Source organism: Caretta caretta, chromosome 5, assembly GCF_965140235.1.
Source record: "Caretta caretta isolate rCarCar2 chromosome 5, rCarCar1.hap1, whole genome shotgun sequence".
NCBI lineage: Eukaryota > Metazoa > Chordata > Testudines > Cheloniidae > Caretta > Caretta caretta.
Genome location: NC_134210.1, coordinates 71,359,395 through 71,387,107, shown reverse-complemented (window position 1 = coordinate 71,387,107; position 27,713 = coordinate 71,359,395). Strand labels below are relative to the sequence as shown.

At 38.0% G+C, this 27,713-nt stretch overlaps 1 protein-coding gene across 1 annotated transcript in view; it reads right to left on the bottom strand.

Annotated features, from left to right (window-relative positions):
- Nucleotides 1–6,781: 6,781 nt before the first annotated feature.
- Nucleotides 6,782–27,713, bottom strand: part of WDR36 (WD repeat domain 36) — a 53,400-nt gene continuing 32,468 nt past the window's right edge. The window contains exons 13-23 of the mRNA XM_048850382.2: nt 26,088–26,202; nt 24,540–24,705; nt 24,144–24,252; nt 23,109–23,188; nt 18,079–18,186; nt 16,459–16,556; nt 15,353–15,495; nt 14,570–14,689; nt 14,231–14,312; nt 10,930–11,117; nt 6,782–7,751 (exon numbers count right to left, since the gene is read on the bottom strand). Coding sequence (XP_048706339.1) covers nt 7,602–7,751; nt 10,930–11,117; nt 14,231–14,312; nt 14,570–14,689; nt 15,353–15,495; nt 16,459–16,556; nt 18,079–18,186; nt 23,109–23,188; nt 24,144–24,252; nt 24,540–24,705; nt 26,088–26,202 — 1,359 coding nt within the window. The 3' untranslated portion in view covers nt 6,782–7,601. The remainder of the gene's footprint in view (nt 7,752–10,929; nt 11,118–14,230; nt 14,313–14,569; nt 14,690–15,352; nt 15,496–16,458; nt 16,557–18,078; nt 18,187–23,108; nt 23,189–24,143; nt 24,253–24,539; nt 24,706–26,087; nt 26,203–27,713) is intronic.

Here is a 27,713-nt window from a genome sequence, read left to right as displayed (position 1 = left end):
CACTTACCTAAAGTTGAGAGGGCAATTCAGTCTCCATGCGTGTTCTATCCTTTCCATTTTTTGTAACTACCAACAAGTGTGCCAATTAAGAACATAAGAGCAGCCATACTGGATCAGACCAATGTTCCAGGTAGAGGCCAATGCCAGGTGCTTCAGAGGGAATCAATAGAACAGGCAATCATCAAATGACCCATACCCTGTCATCCACTGCCAGCTTCTGGCAATCAAATGCTAGGGACACCCTGAGCATGAGATTGCATCCCTGACCATCTTGGCTAATAACCATTGATGGACCTATCCTCCATGAACTTATCTAGTGGGGTTCTAAAATGAATTATAGTTTTGGCCTTTCCAACATCCCGTGGCAATGAGTTCCACAGGTTGACTGCATGTTATGTGAAGAAGTACTTCCTTATGTTTTAAACCTACTCCCTATTAAATTTGTTGGGTGACCCCTAGTTCTTGTGTTATATGAAGGCATAAATAAAACTTTATTATTCACTTTCTCCACACCATTCATGACTTTATAGACCTCTATCAAATCCTCGCTTAGTGATCTTTTTTCCAAGATGAAAAGCCCCAGATTTATTAATCTCTCCTCACTTGGAAGCTGTTACATACCCTTAATCATTTTTGTTACATTAGAATTGGAAAAGGCACAGAGAAGGGTATCTTTTTTTTTTAGATGAGGCAAGCAGAACTGCATGCAGTATTCAGGGTTTTGGCGTGCCATGAATTTGTATAGGGGTATTATATTTTCTGATTTCTCTCTCCCTTTCCTAATACTTTCCTAACATTGTTAGCTTTTTTGACTCCTCTTGCACATTAAGCAGGTGGTTTCAGAGAACTCTCCCCAAGATCTCTTTCTTGAGTGGTAACAGCTAATTTAGATCCCATCATTTTGTATGTATAGTTGGGATTTTTCCAATGTGTAGTGCTTTGCATTTATCATTACATTTCATGTGCCACTTTGTTGCCCAGTTACGCAGTTTTGTGAGATCCTTGGTACCTCTGCACAAGTCTGCTTTGGACTTAATTACTCAAGATAGTTTTGTATCATCTGCAAATTTTGCCACCTCACTGTTTACCCCGCTTTTACCCCACTTATGAAGAAGTTGAACAGCACTGGTCCCAGCACAGATCCTTGGAGGGACTACCACTATTTATCTCTCTCCATTCTGAAAAATGACCATTTATTTCTACCCCCTTTCCTGACTTTTAACCAGTTACTGATCCACAAGAGGACCTTCTCTCTTATCCCATGACTGCTTATTTTGGTGATGGACCTTGTCAAAGGCTTTCTGAAAGTCCAAGTACATTATATCCACTGGATCACCCTTGTCCACGTTTGTTGACCCCTTCAAAGAATTCAAATAGATTGGAGTGATTTCCCTTTAGAAAAGCCATATTGACTCTTCCCCCAACAAGTTGTGTTAATCCGTATGTCTGATAATTTTGTTCTTCACTATAGTTTTTAATCAATTTGCATGTTATTGCTCACTGACCTTTAAGTGCCAGGATCACCTCTGCAACCTTTTAGAAAGAATTGGTGTCACATTAGTTTCTGTACCAGATGACTGGAGGATACCTAATTTAAGTGATGGGTTACATACTAGAGTTATTAGTTCTGCAATTTCATATTTGAGACCTGGTGACTTATTACTGTTTGATTTATCAATTTATTCCAAAATCTCCTCCATTGACACTTCAATCTGGGACAGTTTCTCAGATTTCTCACTTAAAAAGAATGGCTCAAGTGTGGTAAATTCGGCCCATCACACCTAATCCTGACAATGCTATTCAAAAAGTGGTTTGCTGTCACTCTCAGGAAAATACGTAGCAACCAATGATCACATCTGTGATTATTATAATTTGTTATCCCACTTAGAAAATGAAGAGCCAAATGCCGTGCTGATTTTTCTCCAAAATTCTCTGTTGTGTTCTATGACTCATTCAAAAGCATCAATTCATTTTAAGTCAGCAGAGGCTCTTGTTTAATCTCTCAAAAGAAACCTGTTCACTCCCATTTAGCACCATATTGAAAAGCATGTGTCAAGGAACATTGAAGGTGGTAGCAATTTATAATGACCCAGGTCCACTGCAACCCCTATCTTAAAAACTAAACAAGAGGACATCACAAACTGAGGTGTTGACAACAGGGAAAAGAAAAAGGTAGAGGTGATTAATAAGGTGGAAGCAGAAGAGTGATGAGAGTCAGATTATTTAAATATACCCAACTAAAGGGTTTTAGCCAAATCACAACCCTGAAAAGTCAAACAAAGTAATCAAGCATTATTTTGGGCACGCACAAGATGTTTCGCAGGAAACACCCCTTCACACAGGTGACAGATGCCATGCCGATACTACAGCTGCTGTGGAAGTGCAGCTGTAGCGGGAACAATTCCTACATCAACAAAAGGTGTTTTTGTGTTGATGTCGTTAATTTTTGTGTGGACCTAGCTGTGTCTACACCGAGAGCTAGTTCAACCTAACTACCCAGTAGGTAGGTAGATTGGTCAATCTAATTTTAAAGCGTACACCAGACCTGAGGCACATACGTAGCTGCAATGACTCCTGAACTCCACAGCAAGCTGGATCTAAATTCTGGAGCAAAGACTCTGGCTTCTATAGTACTGTGGCCCAGGAGACTAAGATTTTAATGCAGCTGTTGCACAACTTTAAAAACAGTTTTTTTCTAATTAATATTAAAATATGCACTATACTCAGGCCAGTGGCCTGATGTTTTAATGTTAATGTCTTATGCTGTCTCCTTATGCATTTTGAAAAAAGTAAATGTGAACTGACAACTCAAATCTACTGCACAGAAATTCTCAGGATGGAAGCTATTACACAGTGAAAGATATTGCAACTGACGATGATATGGGGAAGCTTGGGACAAGTATATTAGCTGGATGTTTGTGCTAAATTGATCAACAATGGAAGAGACAGTACTGACTTTTCGACCGACTTCCTTCAATTTCAGTGTTAAAATTCCATAGAGTGAACGGGGCAGTTCACAACTCTGAACTCATCTGTAAGCAGAATCAGGAAGACGACACTATCACATTTATTTCACATTTTTAGGTTGCCTTCGTACTCAGGAGGCTAGAGACTTTGTTTTCAAATAAGCGCTTAGATTCTGAAGTGTAATTTTCCATCCAGGTGTATTTTGAAGCAAACTCCGCAGTTATGGAACCATAGAGTACACTAGATCCTGACCAAATCACATCCATTCTTTTCCAGGACCAGGCCCTCACTACAGTATTCACTCTTTCCATCCAGCCTGAAAAATTGTGTTAATAACTACATGAATCAACCAATGTAGGCACAACATGTAGAAGCAAGCAAGCACCGCCTCAAACAAATGCTTTAGTGAGCAGCACTTAAAAAACAAAAAAAAAACCACAAACAAAAACCATACAGACCCAAAGGCAGATTGGAAGAAGGCTGACTTTTATGGCTGTTTGGTGAAATATACTTTCAGTTTAAGTGAATTTAGCATCCAAATGCGAAAGCCCAAGGTCAAAGCAGAGCACAGTCAACCAGGGATCGGAGCCAAAAGTCAGAACAGAAGTCAAAGTCCCAAATGCAAGAGCCAAGGGTCGAGAGTTAGAGCCAGGAATCAGCCAAGGGTCAGAAGTTGGATTACCTGAAGTCAGAGAAGGCAAAAGTCAGGCTAGTTCCAAGACAGGAGCAAGGCTAGAACAAGGCTGGGCACAGGGCAGGGTCTACGCTGGAGCGGCACAGCAACATGGCTCGAAGCAAAAACAAAGACAGGGAGGCAGAGAATCCATGGGCATGTGCATTGAGCTGTCACTGATCCTCTGCAGCTGCTGGGTTTAAGAGTAAGCCACATGACTACCTTTGCCAATCAGTTGGTTCTGCTGTGGCTCAGATGCACTTGTTGGCTACCTGACAACTGGGCAGGTGCAACTGCAGGCCCAGGTAATTTAGATTATCAACAAAGACATGAAAATATCCCATTCCTTTTGCTGCTGCTGTTTTGAGCCATCATCCACTCCCTCACTTTTGTTTAAGTATGTCTAAGTAAAATACAGGTTCGCTGTTGTACGTCTATTTCAGCAGCTGTATTTCCATTGTTCTAATGATGTTCCACTGACACATTCAGTTGCACACTGTAATATAGGTTTCAGAGTAGTAGCCGTGTTCGTCTGCATCAGCAAAAACGATGAGGAATCCTTGTAGCACCTTAGAGACTGACAAATTTATTTGGGCATAAGCTTTTGTGGGCTAAAACCCACTTTATCAGATGCACAAAGTGAAAATACAGTAAACAGAATATATATTATAGCACATGAAAAGATGGCAGTTGCCTTACCAAGTGGGGAGTCAGTGCTAACAAACCAATTCAATTAAAGGTGGAAGTGGTAATATTATAGTTAGATGTACTGGTACTTTTGGCAGCAAGAAAGAAAATATTTTAAACCTTTTCTGCCATTTTTTCCATTTTAAAAACAGATTTTATTTCTTCTCATTAACCTTTAGAGACATAAAGCTCTTTCAAGTGGATTGCCCTGGCAACTGTCATTTTAATGGCTTCCAAGGCAGACCAGGTCATCTTTCTCCAGGGAGATGGAATAGCAGCCAATCTGAAACCCTACCCACATAAAGGAATCATGGAAGTGATTGTGCAGGAGGAATAAGGTACTTCCAGGGTTGTTGTAGGATGGCATGTCTCTTTCCAAAAAGAAAGACAAATGGAAGATCAGCAGTTCATAGAGTTGAAATACTAATCAGGAAGGGGAAGGAGACCGAATGAGGAGCAATTGGGCCAAGCATACTTCTCTTCATTGCTATTTAAGGATTAATTGTTTCAATCAGATTCAGGTAGAGATGGATTGCACATACTAATGTTTCTATACCAAGCCCACAAATGTGTCCACAATTAAGTCTCCCCACAATGAGTAATAAGAAAGGCCTTTGGTTTCTAATTTACATTTTTTTCAATACTTCAGAGTTAGCTATTTTTGCTCTACTGTTAGTTATTTGACATATAATTTTACACTGGTGCAACATTACTAGGCTTAGATATCAGTTGAATGATTTAACACAATTCAGTTAAGTATGCAAAAGCCTAACTATGGAGTTCAATTGCAATTCTACTTAAAAATTTTTGAAGTACAGTTTAAGTTCCTGCTGTATAATCCTATTTATCTCTAGACATATCCTATCAACTATTTCTAGACATTTCTAAGTAACCAAACATATTTTAAGATGAAAAACAGAACTAGCATAACTAAAAACTGGAGCTGATCTTGCAAGTTGCTGACTTCCTATTTGCCAACAACAACAAAAGTGAGCTGAGGACATTCATCGCATTTCAGGAAGTACTCCACATCTTGCAGGATTACTTACACCAAGACCCCATGTCTGTATCCGAATATATGGCCAGATTTCAATTATAAATGGGAAAGAATAGGAATAGGAAAATTTAAAAGAATACTTAAAAAAAAATCAGTCTCTCTCTCAGGCAAGATTTTATGTCTCTTTAACAGCTTGGCAGAACACAATGCAGTGCACAGAATTCAGCTTCTGCGCTGCTTTTTACATTCAGAGTTCATTACCTGTTGCACAGGAAATACCAAAATCTGGTTGTGGCCCATAAAAAGCCTCTGTTCACCAGGGGTTCTTAGTAAAAGTTGGAAATTACTGTTACATATAGAAATATTTGTGGTACACGTGCACATTTTTAAGTGAAATTCACCCAGATACCAGTGCAGAGGTCAATTCTTTTCTTAAAAATCCCAAATAAAAGCAGCCGCATTTCTTCAAATATCTCCTGACAGCCAATTTATTTTGTAGAGGTTATACCTTCTGAAGTATGAACACTACACCCTCTCCTGGCTGAAGGAAGGGATGCTTTGACATTTGGCAGCTTTTCAGAACACAGAGGAGAAAAATATCAGTTGAATTCTGTAAAATATTTACATTTGTTTTTTTCAACTCATTTTTGCAACCCTGCCCCATGCACCCTGAAAGTTTAATGCAGAGCTTGCATCAGGTAGCATAGCACACTTTGATAAATAAGCATGAGCTGCTCTAGAACAGATTACTTAAAAAGAAAACAATGAAACTGAGGTCAGTGGTTACAGTGGAATGAAAAAAGTTATTCATATATGGCAATTAATCAGTTTACTTCTGTTTCATACTTATGGTGTCATATGGTATATAAGTAAGATTAGAATTTTGGCACAGAAATTTTGCGTAAATTTCACAGCAGAGATGAGGGAAAAAAATTTATGGCAAGGCCAGGGGGCACTGAAAAGTGAGGCCTGGGACTGGAGGGGTGTTGGAGAGTGAACTCACACTCACCCCAAATCAGTGGCTCCTGTCCTGCAGGGCTGGTCCCAGCTCCCTCCTCTGGGCACTGCAATCTGGTGCATGGGATCGCAACGCCACTCAGGTTTGGCTCATCTGTCCCTCCACAGATGGAGATAGAGGGATGGACGGGCCAAATCTGAGTGGTGCTGCACCCTCGTGCACAGGTCGCAACACCACTCTGGTTCATGGACTTCATTCAAATTCACAGTTTCTGAGATCTCCATGACAAAATCACAGCCCTAGGTGGGCACCAGCCCCTTCTAATCAGAAGTTTTTCTAAACTACATATACACACCAGCTACTCAGTGAGACAATGCTTCTATCTGTAGTGCATGAAACAGAATGAACTAACTAACTTGTCCAACAGAAAAGCATTCTTGGGCTTCTAGACATATTCTGAACCAGCAGCACTTGAAACAGACCCTTTTAAAATTCAAGATTCTCTTTGAAAGAAAAACTAAGATACCTTTTTTATTGAGGGTAATATTCATTTGCATAGTTAACATTCAGTGCTGCTAACAATGAACGTCAATCTGAATGCTTTTATTCCCCATTATCACTAATGGAGTCTCAAAAAATTTCAAGATAATACATTTCATACATGCAAATGAAATTTTTTTTTACATTCTATCTTTGATATTACAGCTGGCAATCTTTGCTTGAGTAAAAAGGATCTGAATAAAAAGAACACAATTTACAAGAGTGTGAAAACAAACTAGTTTCTTCAAATTGGCTTTAGCAAGCACTTAGTCATGACAATGACAATTTGGCTTCAAGGAGGTGTGCAGTTTCTGTATCACTATTTTAGCTCACAGTTAACATTTGTTAACAAAGTAATGGCTTTTTTTAAGCTACAGCATAAGTCTAACAAACACAAAGTATTTTATATACACAGACTGGCAGGTTTATTGCTTTCTCTCTCTCATAATTTGCTGCCCCATTATGTTTTTGGTCATGATACTATAGCTTTGCTACGCTATATTTGTCCTTAATTTTTATTCATCTCTAAAAATAATTTACATTGCCTCCAGTAGTCATTTAATGGGACACTTTACATTTTAAAAATTTGTAAGTTCAATTTTTGACACTGAATTTAAATGAGCTAAATAAAAGTTAAATATTGAATTCTGTATTATTTAACAAAGACATATAAAAGCTGTATTGTTGGAATCAGAAACTTATCTGCAATGTAAAAAGTACCAGCAAGCTGAGGGGATTTTTATCCAACATTAGCATTCTTAAATAGGAACAAAGGCACATTATAACAAAGCACTTTTCATATAATTTAACACACACAGACTTTGATTGAAGAGAGTCTGTAAATGGATCCAGGTTTCCTCTAGTTGGGTTGACACTTTGGCTATTTCTTCCAGCAAGACTGGCTCTGAAGAAAGGATTTTAAGATGCAACTGAAATGAAAACGAGTAGTCAATTATTTAAATTCAAATGATCACACTCGGGGGGGAGGGGGTGTCAACTTTTCTATTCACCCAACATCTTCCTTTCAGTGATGCCCCAAGTAAAGTTATTTTCTTTTAATAAATTCAATTTAATGCTGTCTTTATTTTGTCAGACCCCTTTTACCATCAGTTATTCTACTACTACTTTCTATGTATTACCTAGGAGAAGGCAGCAAATTTTCTCAAACACAATGCCAAACCATATATATGAATGAAAAGATATGATCATTATACACTCCCATCTTTTTCCCAAGGAGTAACTCTGCTCTTCCTAAACATCCTGCATCACAGCCAGTCTCCCTCTGGCACAGACAGGCTGGATTCAGCACTCTGAAGCCAATCAGTATTGCTTATTCAAATGACCCTTTACTGACTAATGCAAAAAGAATGAAGCCAGGCACTCTCCTCTTATCTTGGGGCTGAGCATAGTGACTTCACATAGTTAGCACATGTTGACCTGGAGCAAGGGACAGAGCTCAGAAACAAATTTTAATCCCATGCAGGGTAGCATACTGCACCACTACTATACTGTAGCCCATGTAGTCAATATGTAGCTATGGAGTAGTCACAGTTATATAGTAAGTAAACAATAAAGGAGTAAGGAATGGATAGCAGAAACACAAGAGACTGACAGGTTTCAGAGTAACAGCTGTGTTAGTCTGTATTCGCAAAAAGAAAAGGAGTACTTGTGGCACCTCAGAGACTAACCAATTTATCTGAGCATAAGCTTTCGTGAGCTACAGCTCACTTCATCGGATGCATACTGTGGAAAATACAGAAGATGTTTGTTTTTATACACACAAATCATGAAAAAATGGGTGTTTACATAAGCTATTACCAGCAGGAGAGTGGGGTGGGGGGAGAGAAAACCTTTTGTAGTGATAAACACCCATTTTTTCATGATTTGTGTGTATAAAAACAAACATCTTCTGCATTTTCCACAGTATGCATCCGATGAAGTGAGCTGTAGCTCACGAAAGCTCATGCTCAAATAAATTGGTTAGTCTCTAAGGTGCCACAAGTACTCCTTTTCTTTTTACAAGAGACTGATCAGCCTAGCCCTATAAGGTAGCTTAAGCAGTTAGCATAAGTATAAAGCCTTATAGCGTGAGGAGGAGTTCCTCAATAAGTTAGCATACATAAGTAAACAAACAGTGACCTTAAGTCACAAGATGGCACAAGGCTTTGTTTACTGTTTTGTAATAATCACAAATGTTGCAAACTACTGAAGATGCTAGTTTACACCAGCTGGGGATATTTTTATTTAGGGACATCAACAGATATCTGACCACAAGAATAGCATGTATGTCAATTTGTTTACCATGATAATAAACTTGAGGTAAAAAAATTAATAACCTATGGAAGAATGGCACCACAGCATTAGTAGGGTGAGGAATTACAAATGAGGAAGAGGGGCTGAAATCCCGACTGAATATGCATTAGGAATAGTGGTGTTGGTGTAACATTAGAAAAGCTGTATCCCAGCCTTTGCGCCTGCGGTGATATGCCAGGATGATGACCACTGGTGATGGTGATCATGGGGAGCAGGAAGATGACAACTAACACTTCAGATTGTTTTGCAAGAGATGGTATGAGTATATGGATGCTTAGCTCATTCTGTGTTATCTTTGCCATGGTGAGTTACAGTGTTTGGGACTTTGCTAACCGTGTTAATAAAACTATTATAAATACAGTGTGATTTCCTAAGTCTGAGTGTTGCAACTGTACACATTGGGGCTCCCAACTGAACAGTAATTCTGCTAATACTGAGCCTGATCTTGGGACAAGAACCTGCCAAATTTCAGAGTGCTAACTGGGAAAACTAAATCAGTAATGTAATCAATATACAATCAACACATCAGGCAACAGTACCACTGGGCCAGCTGTTCACTTTTCTTTATACAGTTAAATTTATCGGTCACATTGAGGTCGGAATTTCTGTTCTGCCTAAATTCTACAACAGGGGTCGGCAACCTTTCAGAAGTGGTGTGCCGAGTCTTCATTTATTCACTCTAATTTAAGGTTTCGCATGCCAGTAATACATTTTAACGTTTTTAGAAGGTCTCTTTCTATAAGTCTCTAATATATAACTAAACTATTGTTGTATGTAAAGTAAATAAGGTTTTTAAAATGTTTAAGAAGCTTCATTTAAAATTAAATTAAAAGGCAGAGCCCCCCGGACCGGTGGCCAAGACCCAGGCAGTGTGAGTGCCACTGAAAATCAGCTCGCGTGCCATAGGTTGCCTACCCCTGTTCTACAATATATTAGTGCTCAGGTATCACAGAAAGACAGTTTTTTCCCCCTGTGGACTCTAAATAAAGAGTATGTTTGTATTTCTTTAGCCTAACTAATTTTAAATAGCTCCCTCTCCCTTAAATTTTAATCTCTGAAAGATTGTTAAACTGCCTTGATTAAATGGAGACTCTCAGTGTGTGAATCTAAAGAGACAAAATTTTAAAAAGTTGTAACTGTAATTCCTTTCCTACGCTATAGTACAATAAAAACAGTCTCTCTCAACTAGCACAATCTACACAGTCTATCATCATTAGAAAACAACTTTAAGAACCATTTTACTAAAAAGCCACTTCCATTTAAAAGAGTGCCCGTTGCCATGCTAAAGTATGACAACTTGGTATCAGACGGGTAGCTGTTATGACAACTTGGTAATCTTCACACCTCCTGGAGTACATTCAATGTTAACCCACTGGTGCTTAAGTCATAGTTTCTCAAAATCAGCAGGCTAAGATGCAAGCTGAAAACTACAACTCCTGGGGTGAAAAGAACAAATGCAATGAAATGTTTATAGGTAACAGTTATTTAACTACACTTTAAGTAACTATTGGTTAAGAAAAAGCATTAAGTCATATTCGAATGGCAAATTGGAAAAAAAACAAAATGAACATAAGCAATGTATTGTGTTCAAATGTAGGGTTATCAAATCAGTCAATAGATACAGTAAATCATTTCAGTAAACCAGAATCTACCGCCATAAAAGATGATAAATTCTTCAAAGCAGGTCTGTTTTTTGTTGGACAGATTTTATCTATTTTACAGAGCAATGTACCATTATGGTATAATAAGAAGTAGCAGCAGTAGCAATAATTGTATCAAAATATATACAGTTACCTTTAAAAACAATGCAAGATATGCCTGGGCCAACTCAAAGTCACACTTTGTGTTCAACATTGTCCCAATCAGTCTCAAAAAGCTTTTCATCACCTCTACAGAGCCACCAGCATCTGGAGCCAAGCCTCTTAGCTCTGTCTCAATACTAGATGGTCCCATTTCCTTTAGAATACTAAGTGGAGACTTATCTGTGTTAAAGCGTTAAAAAAGAAACAGTTAAACATTTGCAATGAAGTGACATAGAAACACTCAATATGAAAAAAATATATTTCAAAATCTTTGAACTGCTATTTGGTAGCATTCTAGATGAGTCTTTTAGTTTGTTGGGGTTTTTTCTTTTTGGTTTCTTCAGAATGTCATCTCTGTCTGCAATTACTGTTCCATCACATATTGAGAGGAAGTACGTATCTGAATCTCATCACCAGTAGTAGGAGTTTGGCTCTCCCTAAGGACTACCTTCATGAATATTTTTTATGCCTTCTGACTGTGGTGCCTTCAAAGTGTTGTACAGCTTATCATTAACAACTTTAGTCTTACCATTAGCCACCACCTTATCATGAACCACTAATTCTTGGCATAAGAAAAAGTGCAGACTGCCACTTTCAAGCTGTTGATACAATATATACCAAGACATGTGAGTTGAATAGCACTTTGGTTGAGGCAAGCCTTTATTTAAGTAAAACATGGAATTATTTATTTAATCAAAGTTATATAATGCTTTTTCAAGTTATTACTTTTGCTAGTGATTAATGTCCCCCAGCATGATGGCAGAAAGATGGCCACTTTGTAATTTTAAGTGTTTTCTCTTCATTACTCTTCTTACCCACTATTTCCAAATACTACAATCCTACCTGATTTTTGATACCTTTAGTTATGCTTCTTTTGAAACTCAGAAGTAAAAGCTGATGACAAGATCAACTTCTAATGCAACAGATCATAAACTAGTGATCTTAAATACCCTTTGTATTCTGTTAGAGTTTGAGTTTCTGAAGTTACTGAGAAGAGACCATAACCTTCATTATATTGTTTCTAAAAAAACCTTTACCATCTAGAGTGTTATAGTAGCTACATATGAGGCAAGAACCATAAAACTACTTTTTATTTGTAAAAAAGTCACATTAATATAGTGCTGGTAAAATGCAGCATCTAATTTCCAGAGATATTCTTAAACAAGAAAAGCATACAAATATGCACCATATTTACAGAGTTAATATTCAGAGAATACTTGTAATTGTTCAAAAAGGTTTTACACATGTCTATACAGCAGCTTTGAAAAGATCCAGTATAGTGCTGTGTACTGAGATACTAAATGCACTGTATGAAATGTATACCAGTTCTTGTACACAAAATAGGATCTAAAAGGTACCTAATTTTATCAATCTATCACCAACTAGCACTATGGCAGGGAACGTTAAATCAAAAAGTATCAGTCACCAAATGATAGAATATGCTACGTAAAACGTACCTACTAACACCAGAGGAAGGGAGAAAAGATGGATAAATCTTGAGTCTACTAATTCTGATAGTTCCTTTAAACTAAAATCCTCAATTTTCTTAAAGCAGTAAGAAATAACCAGGCTGGGCGATAATGACCTTGGTAGAGGGGTGTGAGGAAATAGCCTTCTCCAAATCACTCCCATCCCCACCACCCAGTTGCACTGAGTCTGATTCCGTAGTCACTCCATACACAGAATTTCCTTTGAAATCTATGAAAATTCCACAAGCAAAGTGGCTGGAGGATCAAGCTCAGTACTTGGCTGGAAACAGTTTTCTGTAGAAAATGGCTGACAGGACAGCAGCACCTCCGTTTTTATACTGACAACTTTATCATTGCAACAGAACAATACAAACATATGGTAAGTGAAAATTAAGTTTGCAGACTATTTCAGAATGCAGCAAAATGGCACAGACTAAAAACGTGACAATTTCTTCATGCTTGTGATTTACTCTAGAACTTGATGTTGAGTTCTTTTTGCTGAACTTGGTCCTAAAACGTGCATAGTTTGTTCTTAAAAAAATGAGAAGGATTTCTTTTGTTTTACTCTCCCACAATTCAAACTACTGAAAATTTTTCAATCAAACTTAAAAAAATAGCTTAGGACAGACAAAGCATGAAAAATAATCCAAAATGTGAAAGTTGAGTGCATGTGAAAACAGGAGAAATTGTTACAATGGAAACCGCTCTGCAACCCTACCAAGGACTGCCTTACTTTAATTGCCAGTGTATGTTGTCTGCAAAATTTCATTTATACCCAATGTTAAATCTGAAATACATTCCTCCTTCGTTTGAGCGTGACAGAATAAGCTGGCTCACTTCAGAAACCTTATTTGAAGGGTCTAAGAAGCAGCAGAAGAAATCTTAGTAAAGCTGGCTTACAAACAAGTCTCCAGTGACAACCTACTGATGTTCAAGTTCTGCTCTTTTTAATTAACAGTTGCTTCTAAAATCCTATTTTAAAGTGGCTCTGCAGAGGCACCATTTAAACAAGCAAATGAATCCACCAAGTATATGCATCTCTACAGGTGATTCAAAGCATTTCAATTTCAAAATACACCAACTAAGCGTTAAGTTACCAAAGGATTATTTTTATAACCAATTATTTCTGTTAAAGCCTTATGTTTAAATTATCAGGAAGAGATCACAAGCCTTAAATTGTCTAAAATATGGTGAGCAGGCCATTCACAATAAAAGTTAATAAAAAGGTATTGCTAAGCCCTGGTCTACACAGGGGGTGGAGAGGGAATTGATCCAAATTACGCAACTTCAGCTACGTGAATAAGGTAGCTGAAGTTGACGTACTTAGACCTACTCACCGCGGTGTCTTCACTGCGGTGAGTCGATGGCTGCTGCTCCCCTGTCAACTCTGCCTGCGCCTCTCGAGGTGCTGGAGTACAGGAGTTGACGGGAGAGCGCTCGGGGGGGGGTCGATTTATCATGTCTAGACTAGATTTATCGCTGGATCGATCGCTGCCCACAGATCCGGTGGGCAGTGTAGACAAACCCTAAGATAGCTCTAGAGAATCACCATCTTAAAAGCATCAGATGTGCAGACATTACATTAAGCATTTACTGCCTGTCTCGCAGACCAGTGTCAGGTCATCATAAGTTTCAAGGTACTGCAGCATATTATCTTTAAGAAGTCAGTCTCATTCTCTTATGTAGTGGTTATATTTTATTTATTTTTTAACTGTTTGCCTAGTGCCACTGTCTCTGCAAATATATGATAGACCTCTTTTCCATGACATACTAATACTTCATCAGAACTCAGACATTTATCCCAATATTAATAGTTTGACTTACACTCATTACTGCTCAAGGCTTCTTCAAGTTGAACGTAGAAATCAGATTTTTGTGCCAATACTCCGAGGTTTACTACCTTTGACTAAACAAAACAAAAAAAGGTCACACATCACTTGGAGCATATACCAATATACAATGTATACTTTCACATCCTACGAAGGTATTTTTTATGGATAGGAAAAAACTTTTGAGGAATTGGGATATAAATTTGTTTTATATAACAGTTGGCGCTGAAAAACTGTTTTGACAAAATTTTATTCACAGGACTTTTAAAGTATGCCTGGGATATGCAGGGAAAAACATACAAAATATTCAAACTCTATTCAGTTTTATCTTTACCTGCTGTCCATCGTTTTCTTGCTTAGCAGCAGCATATCGTGGTATGAGACCAGGAACTGTTGGGATGAAAAATGGAGCTGATTTGGGAACTTTTGGTGGCTCTCTTGGTTTATTCTTTTTCTGTTTAGACATTTGAATTAAAATCATTAGGTTTATTATAAAAAAGTTTTTGATTTTACAGGTTTAAAAAAGAAATCCTTATTGGGAAGATAATCAGGACTGTTAGAAAAATAAACACTTCTATATTTGGGAAATGTTTTATTGATTAAAGTTAAGAAGACTCTTAAGAGTACATCTACAAAACTGTCCCCGGCATTATGAAATGCATTACGTATTTTCCGAATGAAAAATCCTAAAATAATATTGAAGACAGAGGGATGGTCTTTTAGACCAGCTCTTCTATGCCTGATGCAGCACATGGGGGGCATGTAAAGCTGTCTTTATACCTCTTTTCATACCCCTCTCTTCCAGGCACTGGTCTGGTGGCACAACGTAGAGCAGATTCATAGGGGTGTTTAAACTGGTCTGACTGGAAAGTGCCCTCAAAACAGGCCAGTGTAGTGGCCATAGTGGCTGAGGTAGTGATACAAGAGTCCTTATGCAATTCCTGTACCACCCAGGGAGTCCCTCCACTCCAAAGGAGTCCTAAGGCAACTGGTTACGTCAGCTGTCTTGTCTTGTGCTACCAGAACTATCCAAAGTAGGTGGGACAGGACCACAAGTTCTGGCCCAGAGGCCACAATAATAAAAGCTTTTCACGATGAGGTGTGCATGTAATATTACCTTGATAACATCAAGATTGAGGAGGTTTTTCCATCTTGATTCAGACAGTGCTGACAAGGTCACTAACTGCTCTTCCAATTGCGCTGGTGAATTATAATCAATCATTTCATTGCTTGTTTCTTCATCTCCTGTGATGTCCACATCTTTCAGAGACAAATTTCATTTATAAACACATGTAAACCAAAACAAGTTATATCAGCACTGATGTATGATGTTTACATGAAAATATATTTGAGTTCTAGAGATATTTTTAAATACTTTGTTGAAATATTAAATTTTATTTAATACAATGACAAACTATTATAGGTAATCTAGAATCAGGGAAACCTGAAAAGATTAAAAAAATTGTTCAGGTACCAGTCTGACCAAATTTAATTTGAGATCAGCTGCATTAGATCAAAATAAAGTTAATTTGACAGTTTTTTCTAGTTTCTTGACTACTATTAAAATTTTGACAGGATGAACAAAAATATTAGACGCAAATATTTGATGTTACTAACTGTGTAATATATTAAACAACAAAAGTGATTGGCTAGCACAGTTACATGTGCCTTTCAGAGTAGCTGTTGATAATCCAAATATATATTATGGCAGCAAACTCATTTATGATCTCTGTGTGTGGAGAAGCAGACAGGGACAACCGAGAGAAGGGGAAGGGAAATGTTTACTGATTATGGGACTCTGCTGATAATCCTTAGACTCTATTCATCTACTGAAGTGTGTACAATATTTATAGAATTGCTCACACACAAATATGCATACAATTACATACATGAAAGGAAAGATGGTCTTATGATTAATGCACTGTAAGGAGATCTGGGTTCTGTCCCTATGTCTGCCTGAGTCTCCCTGTGTGACTGAGCAAGTCATGTGATCCAGAAGCAGGAACTAATTTTAGGGACTAAGGTTAGTGTGTTACATTTTAAAACAGTAATTTCCCCAGAGATGGTAGAAAAGAGTCCTTATTTTAATTATAAGCAAATTTTTCCTGTTACATTAATTTCTTTATGGTCAAAAATACTGAATTGTACACTGAGAAAATTAAAAGTCTGCTATTTGAGGTTCATTACACAACTAGGAATAAGCCTCTTACATCTCAGGATTACCTTGTGTAGGGCAAGTTCCAGGAAGCATTATTACAGAAGGCTCATAATCTGCTGAAAGTGGCCGTAAAGAAACAAGTGAATACAAGGAACGGTTGGACCTGAATAATCGAGACAGAGACACATTAAAAACATCATTTGACTTTTTTTCAAGACAAACATGTGGACAATTATTTTAAACTGTTTTTTAAACTTCTGATATTACTACAATATGACAAATCACTGACTTTCTTTCTCAAGATTAGATTCACTCATCTCTACAAAAACTAACAGAGAAAGTCTAAAACTTGGAAAAAGTTTTCTGTAAAATATTGGTACAAGTGAAAAATAACTTCCATGCTTTTAAAAATCATGCTGCAAAAGCACATTTCAAGACCAACAAGCCATCACTACAAATGGCAAAATTGCAGCACATCTTAAATTTCTCGTTCCCTAGAATGTGTGTTTATTATGTTGAGTGGAGGACAAGAGCTGGGATTTCTGGCTCTCAGTTACTGCGTTACTTCGCTTAATCTTTGCGGTTTCTCTCTAAAAAGGTAGACTTACCCACCAGTTTTTAGGCTTAATGTTTGTAAAGTGCTTTACATTTACACTGCTTATACAACGATTTCCCAAATTATGATTATCATCATCAAATAGCAATTATTCCCTCAATTTCTATGACCAGCAGAAATGTGTATGAGGGAAGCTTGTGACAAATAAGGCCTAATCTATACTTAAAATGTTTTATTGGCATAGTCATGATGATTAAAATATATTTTTTTGCTAACCTAGCTATACTGACAAAAGCCCTAGTGTAGATACAGCTATACCTGCAAAATTAAGTCCATTTGAATGGTTTAGCTTAATTCACGCTGGGAAATGGTATAAGTTATACTCAACAAAAGGACCTTTTTGCTGGTGTACACTGTCTCTGCACTAGGATAGTTTGCCAGTATTGTTATATTGGCAGTTTTTAAAGTGATCTAAGACAGGGAGGAAGTCTATCACCACCCCTATATCTGTGCAGCAGTTCATATTGTTCCAACCCACCCAATCAATCCTGTCTCCCTAGTCCCTCCATCAATTCTGCTCTCGCATCTGTTCTGCCCTTTTCAGCCCCCCACAACCTCTCATCTGGTCCTCCGATAGCTCCTGCATTTCCATACCCTCCTCCTCCCAGGCTTGGTGGGTGATGGGTTGCAGCAGGGCCTCCTCTCTCCCTTCCCTGGGTGTTGCAAGGAAGGGAGGAAGAAGCAAAGGAGCCTTCCATTGGAGGGGACAGGGAAGGAGGGAGCGGAACTATCCTGAGCTACTGGGCTTTCTGCTCCTCTTTCTCCTTCTGAGACTAAGCAGTACTGAGGAGAAAATTTTAAAAAGGAAAATAATCAGCTAATTGTTAGGAAAAGTGTCTAGATCATGAGATATTTAATGGTAGAATTGTCCCTCTAAGAATGGAAGCCTTTTGAGAATTTTTAACTGGAGAAGACAAAATAATGGAGAATATACTGAAAGGAACAATTCTTAATTTGCAGTAGAAGGATAGGGTAATTCAAGAGGCCTTTTTCCCATCTCCAATTTCCATAATTCTGTGCCCAAATAGGTATATTTCTGAATATTTATTAAAATGTATTATGTACTCACCATAGATAAATTCCAAGATCATCTACATGTGATGAAGCTAGATAGTCTCCAGTAGGAGACATAGAAATGCTGATAGCTGCTGAGTCTAACAAAAAACAGTCTATGAGGCTAGGGGGAAAAAAGGAAAGAAAAAAGAACAACCCACACAAACAGGATTATATACAGGACAATGAATTCATTTTCTTAACATTTTATTATGAAAACATATGTGATTTTCACATTTGCACTCAGATTATGGAAGCATACAGACAAACTAGATTTTTTCAAATAATCCAATAAACGGTGTGTATTTTAGCAGGTGGATGACACTAAAACCACTTATTAATCTTTATTACTTTAAGTCACCTCTTTTTTGAGGCAGTATAATAAAGTTAAGTGCCCCCTACACACAGTTTTACATATTTTGTGGAAGTCAAGAATCCATTTCTCCACAGCCAATTCCACAGTTTTACTACTAAATTGGTTTTTAGGGGCAAGAAAGTACATTTTATATTGTCAGTTACATCTAAATAGACACACCGTTTTTGGGCTCTCATCTTGTTTTCACTTCCCCCTGCTCCCACCAATGGGCTGCCACTGATTGCTAGCTTGTGCTACCTTATGTGGCATAAAAACACTGTTAGCATCTCCCAGCTAAACATTAAAATCAGCATGGCATCCTCAACTGTACTTGGATTCTCTCATTTTTCTCCCATCATAACTTGTGGAGAGGAAAATTCAATGTTTTGGTTTTTTGTAATAGATTTAAAAAAATTGGATTTTGTATTTTTTAAAAACCTCAACTACAACTGTTATTTTGACAACAATGAAGAGAAAAATAGAAATAAACTAAAATAGGCAATATCCAGTTTAATTTAACAGCCCATCACCTCATAATAAACTCATTATACAGTTTTAACTGGTCACACAAGCACATGTCTCCTGAGACAAATATTTTTGATCCTACCTAAGTTACACTGTTAGAGCCTGATCATGTGTATACACCACTTTCCACAACCTCTCCTGAAATTCAAAATCTGCACAGTATGGCAAGAAGCTCCTTGCTAAGCAAGGAATTTGAAGTTATTTTAATGAGCATTTCTTCATATGCACTTTCAAATAAAAAAAAAACAAACTCTTTATTCCAGGGGTCCTCAAACTGGGGGTCAGCCCCCACCTCAGACCCTGCTCTGCATCCAGCATTTATAACGGTGTTAAATATATTAAAACGTGTTTTAAATTTATAAGGGGGGGGGTCAAACTCAGGCTTGCTATGTGAAAGGGGTCACCAGTACAAAAGTTTGAGAATCACTGCTTTATTCTATATGGTGTAGGAGAGACAGTGCTTAGTAAATGAATCAGTGTTGTAGTGAACAAATCCGCACAGCCTTCCCTACCCGGCCGTCGATACAGTTTCGCAACCCCAATGTGGTCCTCAGGCCAAAAAGTTTGCCCATCCCTGTATTAGCAGGAAAGTTGTAAGCAAGACATGACAACTCATTCTTTCACCCAATCTGTGTTTATAAGGCCTCAATTAGAATATTGTGCCTGGTTCTGGGTGCCATATTTCAGGAAAGATGTGGACAAATTGGAGAAAATCCAGAAGAGAGCAAAAAGAATGATTAAATGTCTAGAAACCATGACCTATGAGAAAAGATGGGAGGGGGAAAAAAAAGGGGAGGGGGGTGTTTAGTCTGGAGAAGGGAAGACTGTGGGGGACAGTATAATAGTTTTCAAGTGTATAAAAGGTTGTTACAAAAGGAGGAGGGTGAAACATTGTTCTCCTTAATGTCTGAGGACAGGACAAGAAGCAATGAGCTTAAATTGCAAGGGAGGTTTAAGTTGGACATTAAGAAAAAACTTCCTGTCAGGATAGTTAAGCACCGAAAAAAAATTGCCTAGGGAGGCTGTGGAATTTCTGTCACTGGAGGTTTTTAAGAACAGGTTAGACCAGTGGTTCTCAACTAGGGTTATGCTTACCATTGGGGGTACACAGAAGTCTTCCAGGGGATACATCAACTTATCTAGATATTTGCCTAGTTTTACAACAGGCTACATACAAAGCACTAGCGAAGTCAGTACAAACTAAAATTTCATACAACTTGTTTATACTAATCTATATACTATACACTGAAATGTACACACAATATTTTTAGTCCTATTTATTTATTATACAGTAAAAATGAGAAAGTCAGCAATTTTTCAGTAATAGCGTGTTGTGACGCTTTTATATTTTCATGTCTGATTTTGTAAGCAAGTAGTTTTTAAGTGACGTGAAATTTGGGGTACGGAAGACAAAAATCACACTCCTGAAAGGGGTACAGTAGTCTGGAAAGATTGAGAGCCACTGGGTTAAACAAACACCTGTCAGGAATGGTCTGGTTATTACTTAGTCCTGCCTTAAGTGCAGAAGACTGAACTAGGTGACTTATTGAAGTCAAGGGTGGGTACAAGGGAGATCAGGAGACGTGATGGGGCCACTGAGGTGAGTGGAGGGAATCTTCTCCATCTATGACAACGGAGAAAGATGAGAGTAGTTGTAGAAGAAATCAGAGAGCTCCTGGGTGGAGAGAGAAGTGGGCATATGGGGAGCAGAGGGTTTGAGCAGTGAGCCAAAAGGTAACAAAAATGCACCTGGGACCGTGGGTGTGAGGTTTAATTAAGTTGTGGTAGTAGAGTTGTTTAGCAAGGAAGATGGGAGAACTGAAAGAGGAGAAAACAAATCTGTAATGGAGGAAGTCAGCCAGGTCATGGGATTTCCAACAGAGCAGCCCAGCAGCACAAGAGCAGAAGCATAGCAGTGAATGTGGGGAGAAGAGCAAAAGAAGCCCTGCAGATGCCTGTATAAACACACCTGTCTCTTGCAAGGAGAGAATCCATAAGCACTCAAAAAGGAAACGTAAGTATGGTGAGTTAGGCTGGGAGGGGCAGAAGGATGTGTTCGCGCATACTGAGATCACTAGGAAAAAGTTCAATGCTAGAGAGAGTTAAAAAAATAACCCAGATTAATGTTAATTTACATGTCCTGTACTCTTAATTTGTCTGTCCAAGCTACGCTGAGTAAGAAGAGAAATTTGCATACAGTTACATCAACTAAAATTTTCTTGTCTGGAATAGCTTTTGCACAAATTACACTTCCTAACTTGCATGCAAAAGCTACGTAACTAATTACATACAATTAGTCACAGATGGATCATCAATTTCTGTGAAATTTAAGGAAACCATTTAAACATCATTCAGATTACAATAGAATTTATACACAACGTACTCAATGAGTGGACAGCAGAGTGCACACTAAACATGGATGTATCATAACTTGTAAAAGATTGATGTTTTTGAATCAAATTAAATCTGATTTTTCTTAAGTAGAGCTTCAAAGTTAGCAATTGTTTTTGTATGTGTAAAATAGCTCCTATCTAAACTCTTCCATTTATTAATTCCTAACCATACTAAGGGAAAGTAAGATCTGCAGCTGAATTTTTAATGAGCATCATTGCTCTATTTCAGTATTTTCCTCTGCCTATACAAGAGCAAAACCATCTCTCTAAATTCCAAGCAAGATAAATTACCCTAATTTTTTTTCAGACAGAATATGTAATGTACTTACTTAAATTCCATATCAACAAGAATTTTGCTAGAGTTATTTTGTTGTCTTCTTATCTCCAATATATATTATAAAATATAATAGCATCTATGTACTACAGTGACAGATGCAAATGTTAAACAAGCTAAACCCTCAAGGCAAGTGCCGTGATGGTCTTAGATTGCCTTTAAACTTTATCATATACTTTTCCAAGTCATTTCTTTAATAAGAAATGAAATCAACATTAAGAATCTATAATAGCTTTGAGGAGAGAAGCTCTAAATTTAATTCATCTATTAACCTTTTGGTCTCTAACTTGAGGCATGATTTTCAACAATCTATTGACCAATCTTTCTATGATACAACTCACATCATGTACTTTAAATGAAAGACTTCATGAGGTAAGTAATTTTCAGTTAATACTGTCATAGCAACAAAACAAGGCAAACCTTTGAGCAATTGGGATCCAGCTGCAGTCAGAGAAGCCTAGCCTTTAGGCTTCTTTAACTTACACTAAGGGCACGTCTACACAGCAAAGAAAAACTTGTGGCTGGCCCAACTTGGGCTCGAGGGGCTTGGGACATGGGGTTGTTTCATTGCCATGTACACTTCAGACTCGGGCTGCAGCCTGCGCTCTGGGACCCTGCGGGGTGGGAGGGTTCCAGAGCTTGGGCTGCAGCCCATGGCCAGAAGTCTACACAGCAATGAAACAGCCCCACAGTCTGAGCCCCATGAGCCCGAGTCAGGCCAGCCATGGGTTTTTCTTTGCTGTGTAGACATGCCCTAAGGTATCAACCCAGATCAGGAAAGCACAAAGGGGGTCTGAAGTCACCTTTGGGCCTATCTTTCCCATCTCCTGAATTATACTGTGTACTTCTCAGCCAAAACTAAACAGCCAGGGCAGAATATTCACTTTTGAGCAGAGGAGAAATTTTCAGGAAGTTTATAAGCAAGTAGAAATGGAAAACTAAAGTTGATTTGCAATCTTAACGTAGTGTTTGATACTACAGACATGATAACACACAGTCATTTTATGCTTTTGAATTTACAAAGTGTTTTGCATTGACATGAAGCATCATTCAGGAAAGCAGAACATAAGGTTATATGGTTTTATTATCAAAGTAAAATTGACCTTCTAACTTTTTCAATTGTACATGTGCTTGAAAGTAAAAAAAACAAAGAGTCCTATTGTTCACAATTTCACTGTCAGGCTTCAAACACTGCCTATATTATACTAATATAATTTACTATAAATTCCCATTTACAAGAGCTTCATAAAATGGCTATAAAAATTATTAATACCAGACAAAACAAGTCAGTTTCAAATACTAATTTTCAACAAATATCAACTTTTTGATTAGTGTAAGTTTATGGAAAATAGTCAACGCACCAAGTCTTTTTTGTGGTTTAATGCATGGAATTCATATGCACGTAGGAGCTCTCTGCTACAGTACTTAAATTGACTTACCATCCAGATGGGAGGTCCCAAGTCTTAATGGTGCAATCCATTGATGCAGTTATTAGCCAACGGCCATCGGGACTGAAAGCCTATAATAATAATATATCCAAATGAGTATTTTAGAGCATACACATCCTGCTTTAGTTCATAAGAGATAGCTGATGGTTTCATCCCAGTCCAAGCAGACATTTGTCCACACAACAAAATTGATAGTCTCTGATTATAGGAGACCTAAGGCTAGAAAAGCCAGGGTGTAGCAGGATACTGTATAAGTGCAGTGACCCATATTATGTTTGTAGGCCCTCACTTTTGTGCACACAGACAGATATTCACCACAAAACGTAAAAGAAAAATAAAAACAAAAACAAAAGACGTCAACATCAGAGACGTACTCATCTCTTGGTATTTGGAATAAATTAGTAACTGAATACAAATCCTGACAGCATTCTGAAAACATATCTAATTCACATCAGCAGGTCACTCTTATGTGCTGTATAATAAACACATATAGCTATGTAATGATTGATGCTTAAAACTACTGTTTATACTTCTGGTTTGTAAGGAATCTCTTGTGCCAATACAGACTTTGAAGAGATGGATAGCTTCCCAGTTGCTGCCCTCAACACCACCACTGTGACCTCAAATATCTGTTACGTTACTTCTAAATTTTCATTTGATTAAGAACAAAAAAAATAAAGTTTCAGACACATTCATTCTTTAAACTGTCCGTCCTTTGGTAATAAAATTCCAAGTCTGTACTGGTGAGCTAAAATTTCTGTATTTACTATTTGAACATTGAGCATCTGAATCAGAAAACTATATTAATTCTTATGAGGACATATATACATGTATGGTTGAGGTTTCCAAAGGGGTAACCCTGAATTTTTTGGCTTCTGCAGCTGAACACAACAAGAAAGGATCCAACTTAAACGCACATTTATATTTTATTATTTGTTATATACAGAAAACAAACCTATCACCCTCAAATTGAATTAACTTTTGTTGCAGATCATGTGCAAGCAAATATGTACAGTATATAGTCACCATGTCGTTAATCTGGCTGTGGTGTCCTGAGAACTTCCTGACGATCCTTCTTGTTTCTATATCCAAAACGCTAATGCCAAAGTCATCTGAGGCAATTCCCAGAATGCCACTGGAAAGAATTAGTAGTATATATTAGCAGTTAATATTCAGAGATAAAACAGACAAGAATATCCTAATATTACCTGACAAAATTTTATGTTCTACTGAAATTTCCTAAGCAAGATAAGTTTCCATTTCTTCTGCAATATAAAAAGCTCCTTGCAGGACAAATAGTCATTTCTAGCTTAAAATGTTAGGAAATGAAAGACTTTTGTCATGAACTTTTATTAGAGGCTTGGACTTTAAGGCTACAACAAAACAACCAAAGCTGTAGTTGAAAAAGTTTTAGATTCTCACCTGTCTCTGTGAAGCAGCATTGCACTTGGAGAAGAAGAGAGATTAGCAGAGTAAACTAGGTCCATGGTCTTGAACTTCCAGAATTTAATTAATCCTTCACTTCCAGCTGTGATTGTCAACTGGTTTAATCCATCCACTGCTACCCCTCTAATGGCACCTTCATGTGCTTTAATCCAAAAGAAAAAAATAAATTACATTTCAGGGCTTTACACCAATCTTAGGTACCTATATAGTGCCAATTACTGGTGCATCTAAGTCCTTTCGGAGCGAAGGACAGATATTTAAATAAGAGGAAGGTATCGGACAAACAATAGTAAAGCCCCCTGACAACTATTACTTGAATATTATAGGTTTATATACTTAATCAGGACTTTCCATCTGTACACAGGCCAATTCTGTTTGATTAAGGTACCTATAACTAAGCATTAGTGTGACATAGTGAGATATACAAAAAATATATGCTATGAACAAGATTAAGATGGCAATTCAAAATGTTTTAACTGAACAATTTTTCATGTTGTTGACACAAAGCAGAATATTAGTCTTCATTATTTGCTTGAAAATCATGATTCTGAATTTGCAATTTTGGTTTTCTGAATTGCTTTTAATTACTTTACCCTCCTATTCTGCCACTAATAGGACACTGAAATTTTGAGACATTGAATTATATATATTCCTGATGTAGGTTTTCCTGTTATGAAAATTGGTAAATCCACATATAAGTATAGAATATATGGCAATAATCAGCAAACAAATAATATAAGCAGGAAGGCACTAAGACTTCATTAACTTTTAGAGAGGAAAAGCCTTAAAAGGCTGGCAGCTTTTCTATCCCCAACGTAGAACTTCAAGTATTACCAAAAAACATTTAAACTGTCTTGCGTTGGTCTTGGGATACAGAGAAACCACTGGTTAACTCATTCCCCAGCCTCCACTAACATCTTAGTTAAAACTAGATGCCAAAGTTGAGGGGCCCCAAATCTAGCCTAAAAGTAACTTGCTCCAACCGTGACATCTCATTTAACATGTCTGTTCTGTATTTGGATCAGAAGTCAGTTGTCTGAAACAAGGGTGCAACACACCTAGAGTCACAACTTTTCAAGAAAGCAATTCAACAGCAAACCCAAAGAACTGGGCTAGGTTACAATCTGCACGCATGCATGCTATCCCTACATTCTCTTTGGAGCAGAGAGCATACTGACATGTACAAGAATTTGGTGTTCTGCTATGGAAGTAGAACCGAGCAGGTCATGAGGGATATGATGTGCATAGCCACAAGCCTAATCAAAGCCATCATTTTATACCCAACACATTTGATAACCAACAAGTTTATGTTACTTAAAATTAAATAGATGCCAACTCCACAACTATCCACAGTAGTGGAAGTGTTGTTGTCCCTCACCCAGAGAGAATAAAAGACAACTGTACAGTAATCTCAGCCACCTGTTGCTTCAATAGCAAGATTCCTGCATTCCACCCAGAAACAACAATAAAAGTATTTCGATTTGCAGCTAGTCTCTTAGGATGTAATTAAAAAAAAAAATTTACCTTTTTCTTTTCCATAATGACCTCTATGAATGCCAGACTGCATGTTGTATACATCTACATGTCCTGTTGAAAGCCCAATTACAGCAAAGTTTCCACATGAAGTAATGTCAACTACCTTTGAAGGGAGGAAAAAAAAAAAAGAGAAAGGAACTTAAAGCACATAGGTCATTAGCAAAGAAAAATAATATGTTTAATTGTAGATGTGCTTGTCTATATACAGCAATTACAAAGCATCTCATATTGAAAAAGGAAAATCTTAAAAATCTATATTACAATTTTCTTGTGGTTTTAAGATTAACATAAAAGATGGTTTACCTTCTCCCACACAGAAAGGAAAGCTATATTTGCTTTCTTGAGAGAAGTTATGATAAAAATGAGCACGTGGCAGAAAGAGTAAGCAATGAAGATGAGAGTACACAAATAAACAAGTTAGCGACATTCTCATAGCCACCTCACTAATTGTAAACAACATTTACATCTTAATGCCTGTTATATGGTATGATCAATGTAACCTAAAAAAACAAAATCTATATGATTAGCCCTCCATTGCACAAAAGGACATGCTAGGGAAGTTAACTTCGAAGTCTGCTGCCACCAGACTTTGGTGCTAGAAATGGAGAAACAGTATCTGAAAACAATCAACTACGATGCATGCAGAAAAGAGATGAGAGTTTACATTTTAGATCTTTCAACCCAGAACTTAAGAAGGAAGAGACATCACAAAGAGGGGTCTGGATACACACACAATCCACTCTAATAGTTATACCCAGTGTATTTGGAGTTGTGAGCTCACCTACCGCCACCAAATTCAATAGAGTTAGCTAGCTATTTTCCTATAATGGGATAACTTGTAAGTTCCCTGATGCACCACTGATTACCCCCTTCAATATATACAGTAACTCCTCATTTAAAGTCGTCCCGGTTAAAGTTGTTACATTGCTGATCAATTAGGGAACATGTTCGTTTAAAGTTGTGCAATGCTCACTTCTAACGTTGTTTGGCAGCTGTCTGCTTTGTCCACTGCTTGCAGAAAGAGCAGCCCAGTGGAGCTAGCTGGTGGGGGGCTTGGAACCCGGGGGGACCGGCAACCCGCCCATCAGCTCCCCACTCCCCTAAGTTCCCTGTGCAGCAGCCTCCCAGCAGGTTATCAACTGACAGGCAGTTCAGCTGTCCCTCCCCACTCTGCCATGTGTTGCTCTTGCCCTCTGCCTTGGAGCTGCTCCCGCTGCTTGCTGTGCAGAGGTGATGGGGGGGGGGGGGGGGGGAGAGGAGTGCTAATGCCAGGTGTCTCCCTACCCCCCTTACCCGCGCTTTGCTTCTGTACTTATCTCCACGGGAGGGGGACACGACAGGGCTCAGGACGGAGGGAGCTTGCTGGCAGCAGCTGCTGTCTCAATTTGCTAATCTATTTAAAAAGGCAATGTACTTAGAGCAGGGTCAGTATACTCAATGGGGCAATGCGCAACACTCTCTCTCTCTCTCACACACACGTGTCTCTGTATCTCTCTGCCATGCCGTTTCCCCTCCCTCCATTCGTGCTGCCTTGTAGTGTGTGAGGGTACATTAACAATAATGTGTTAACCCTTGAGGGCTCAGCCGACTGCTAGTTCATCATTTAACAGTAAG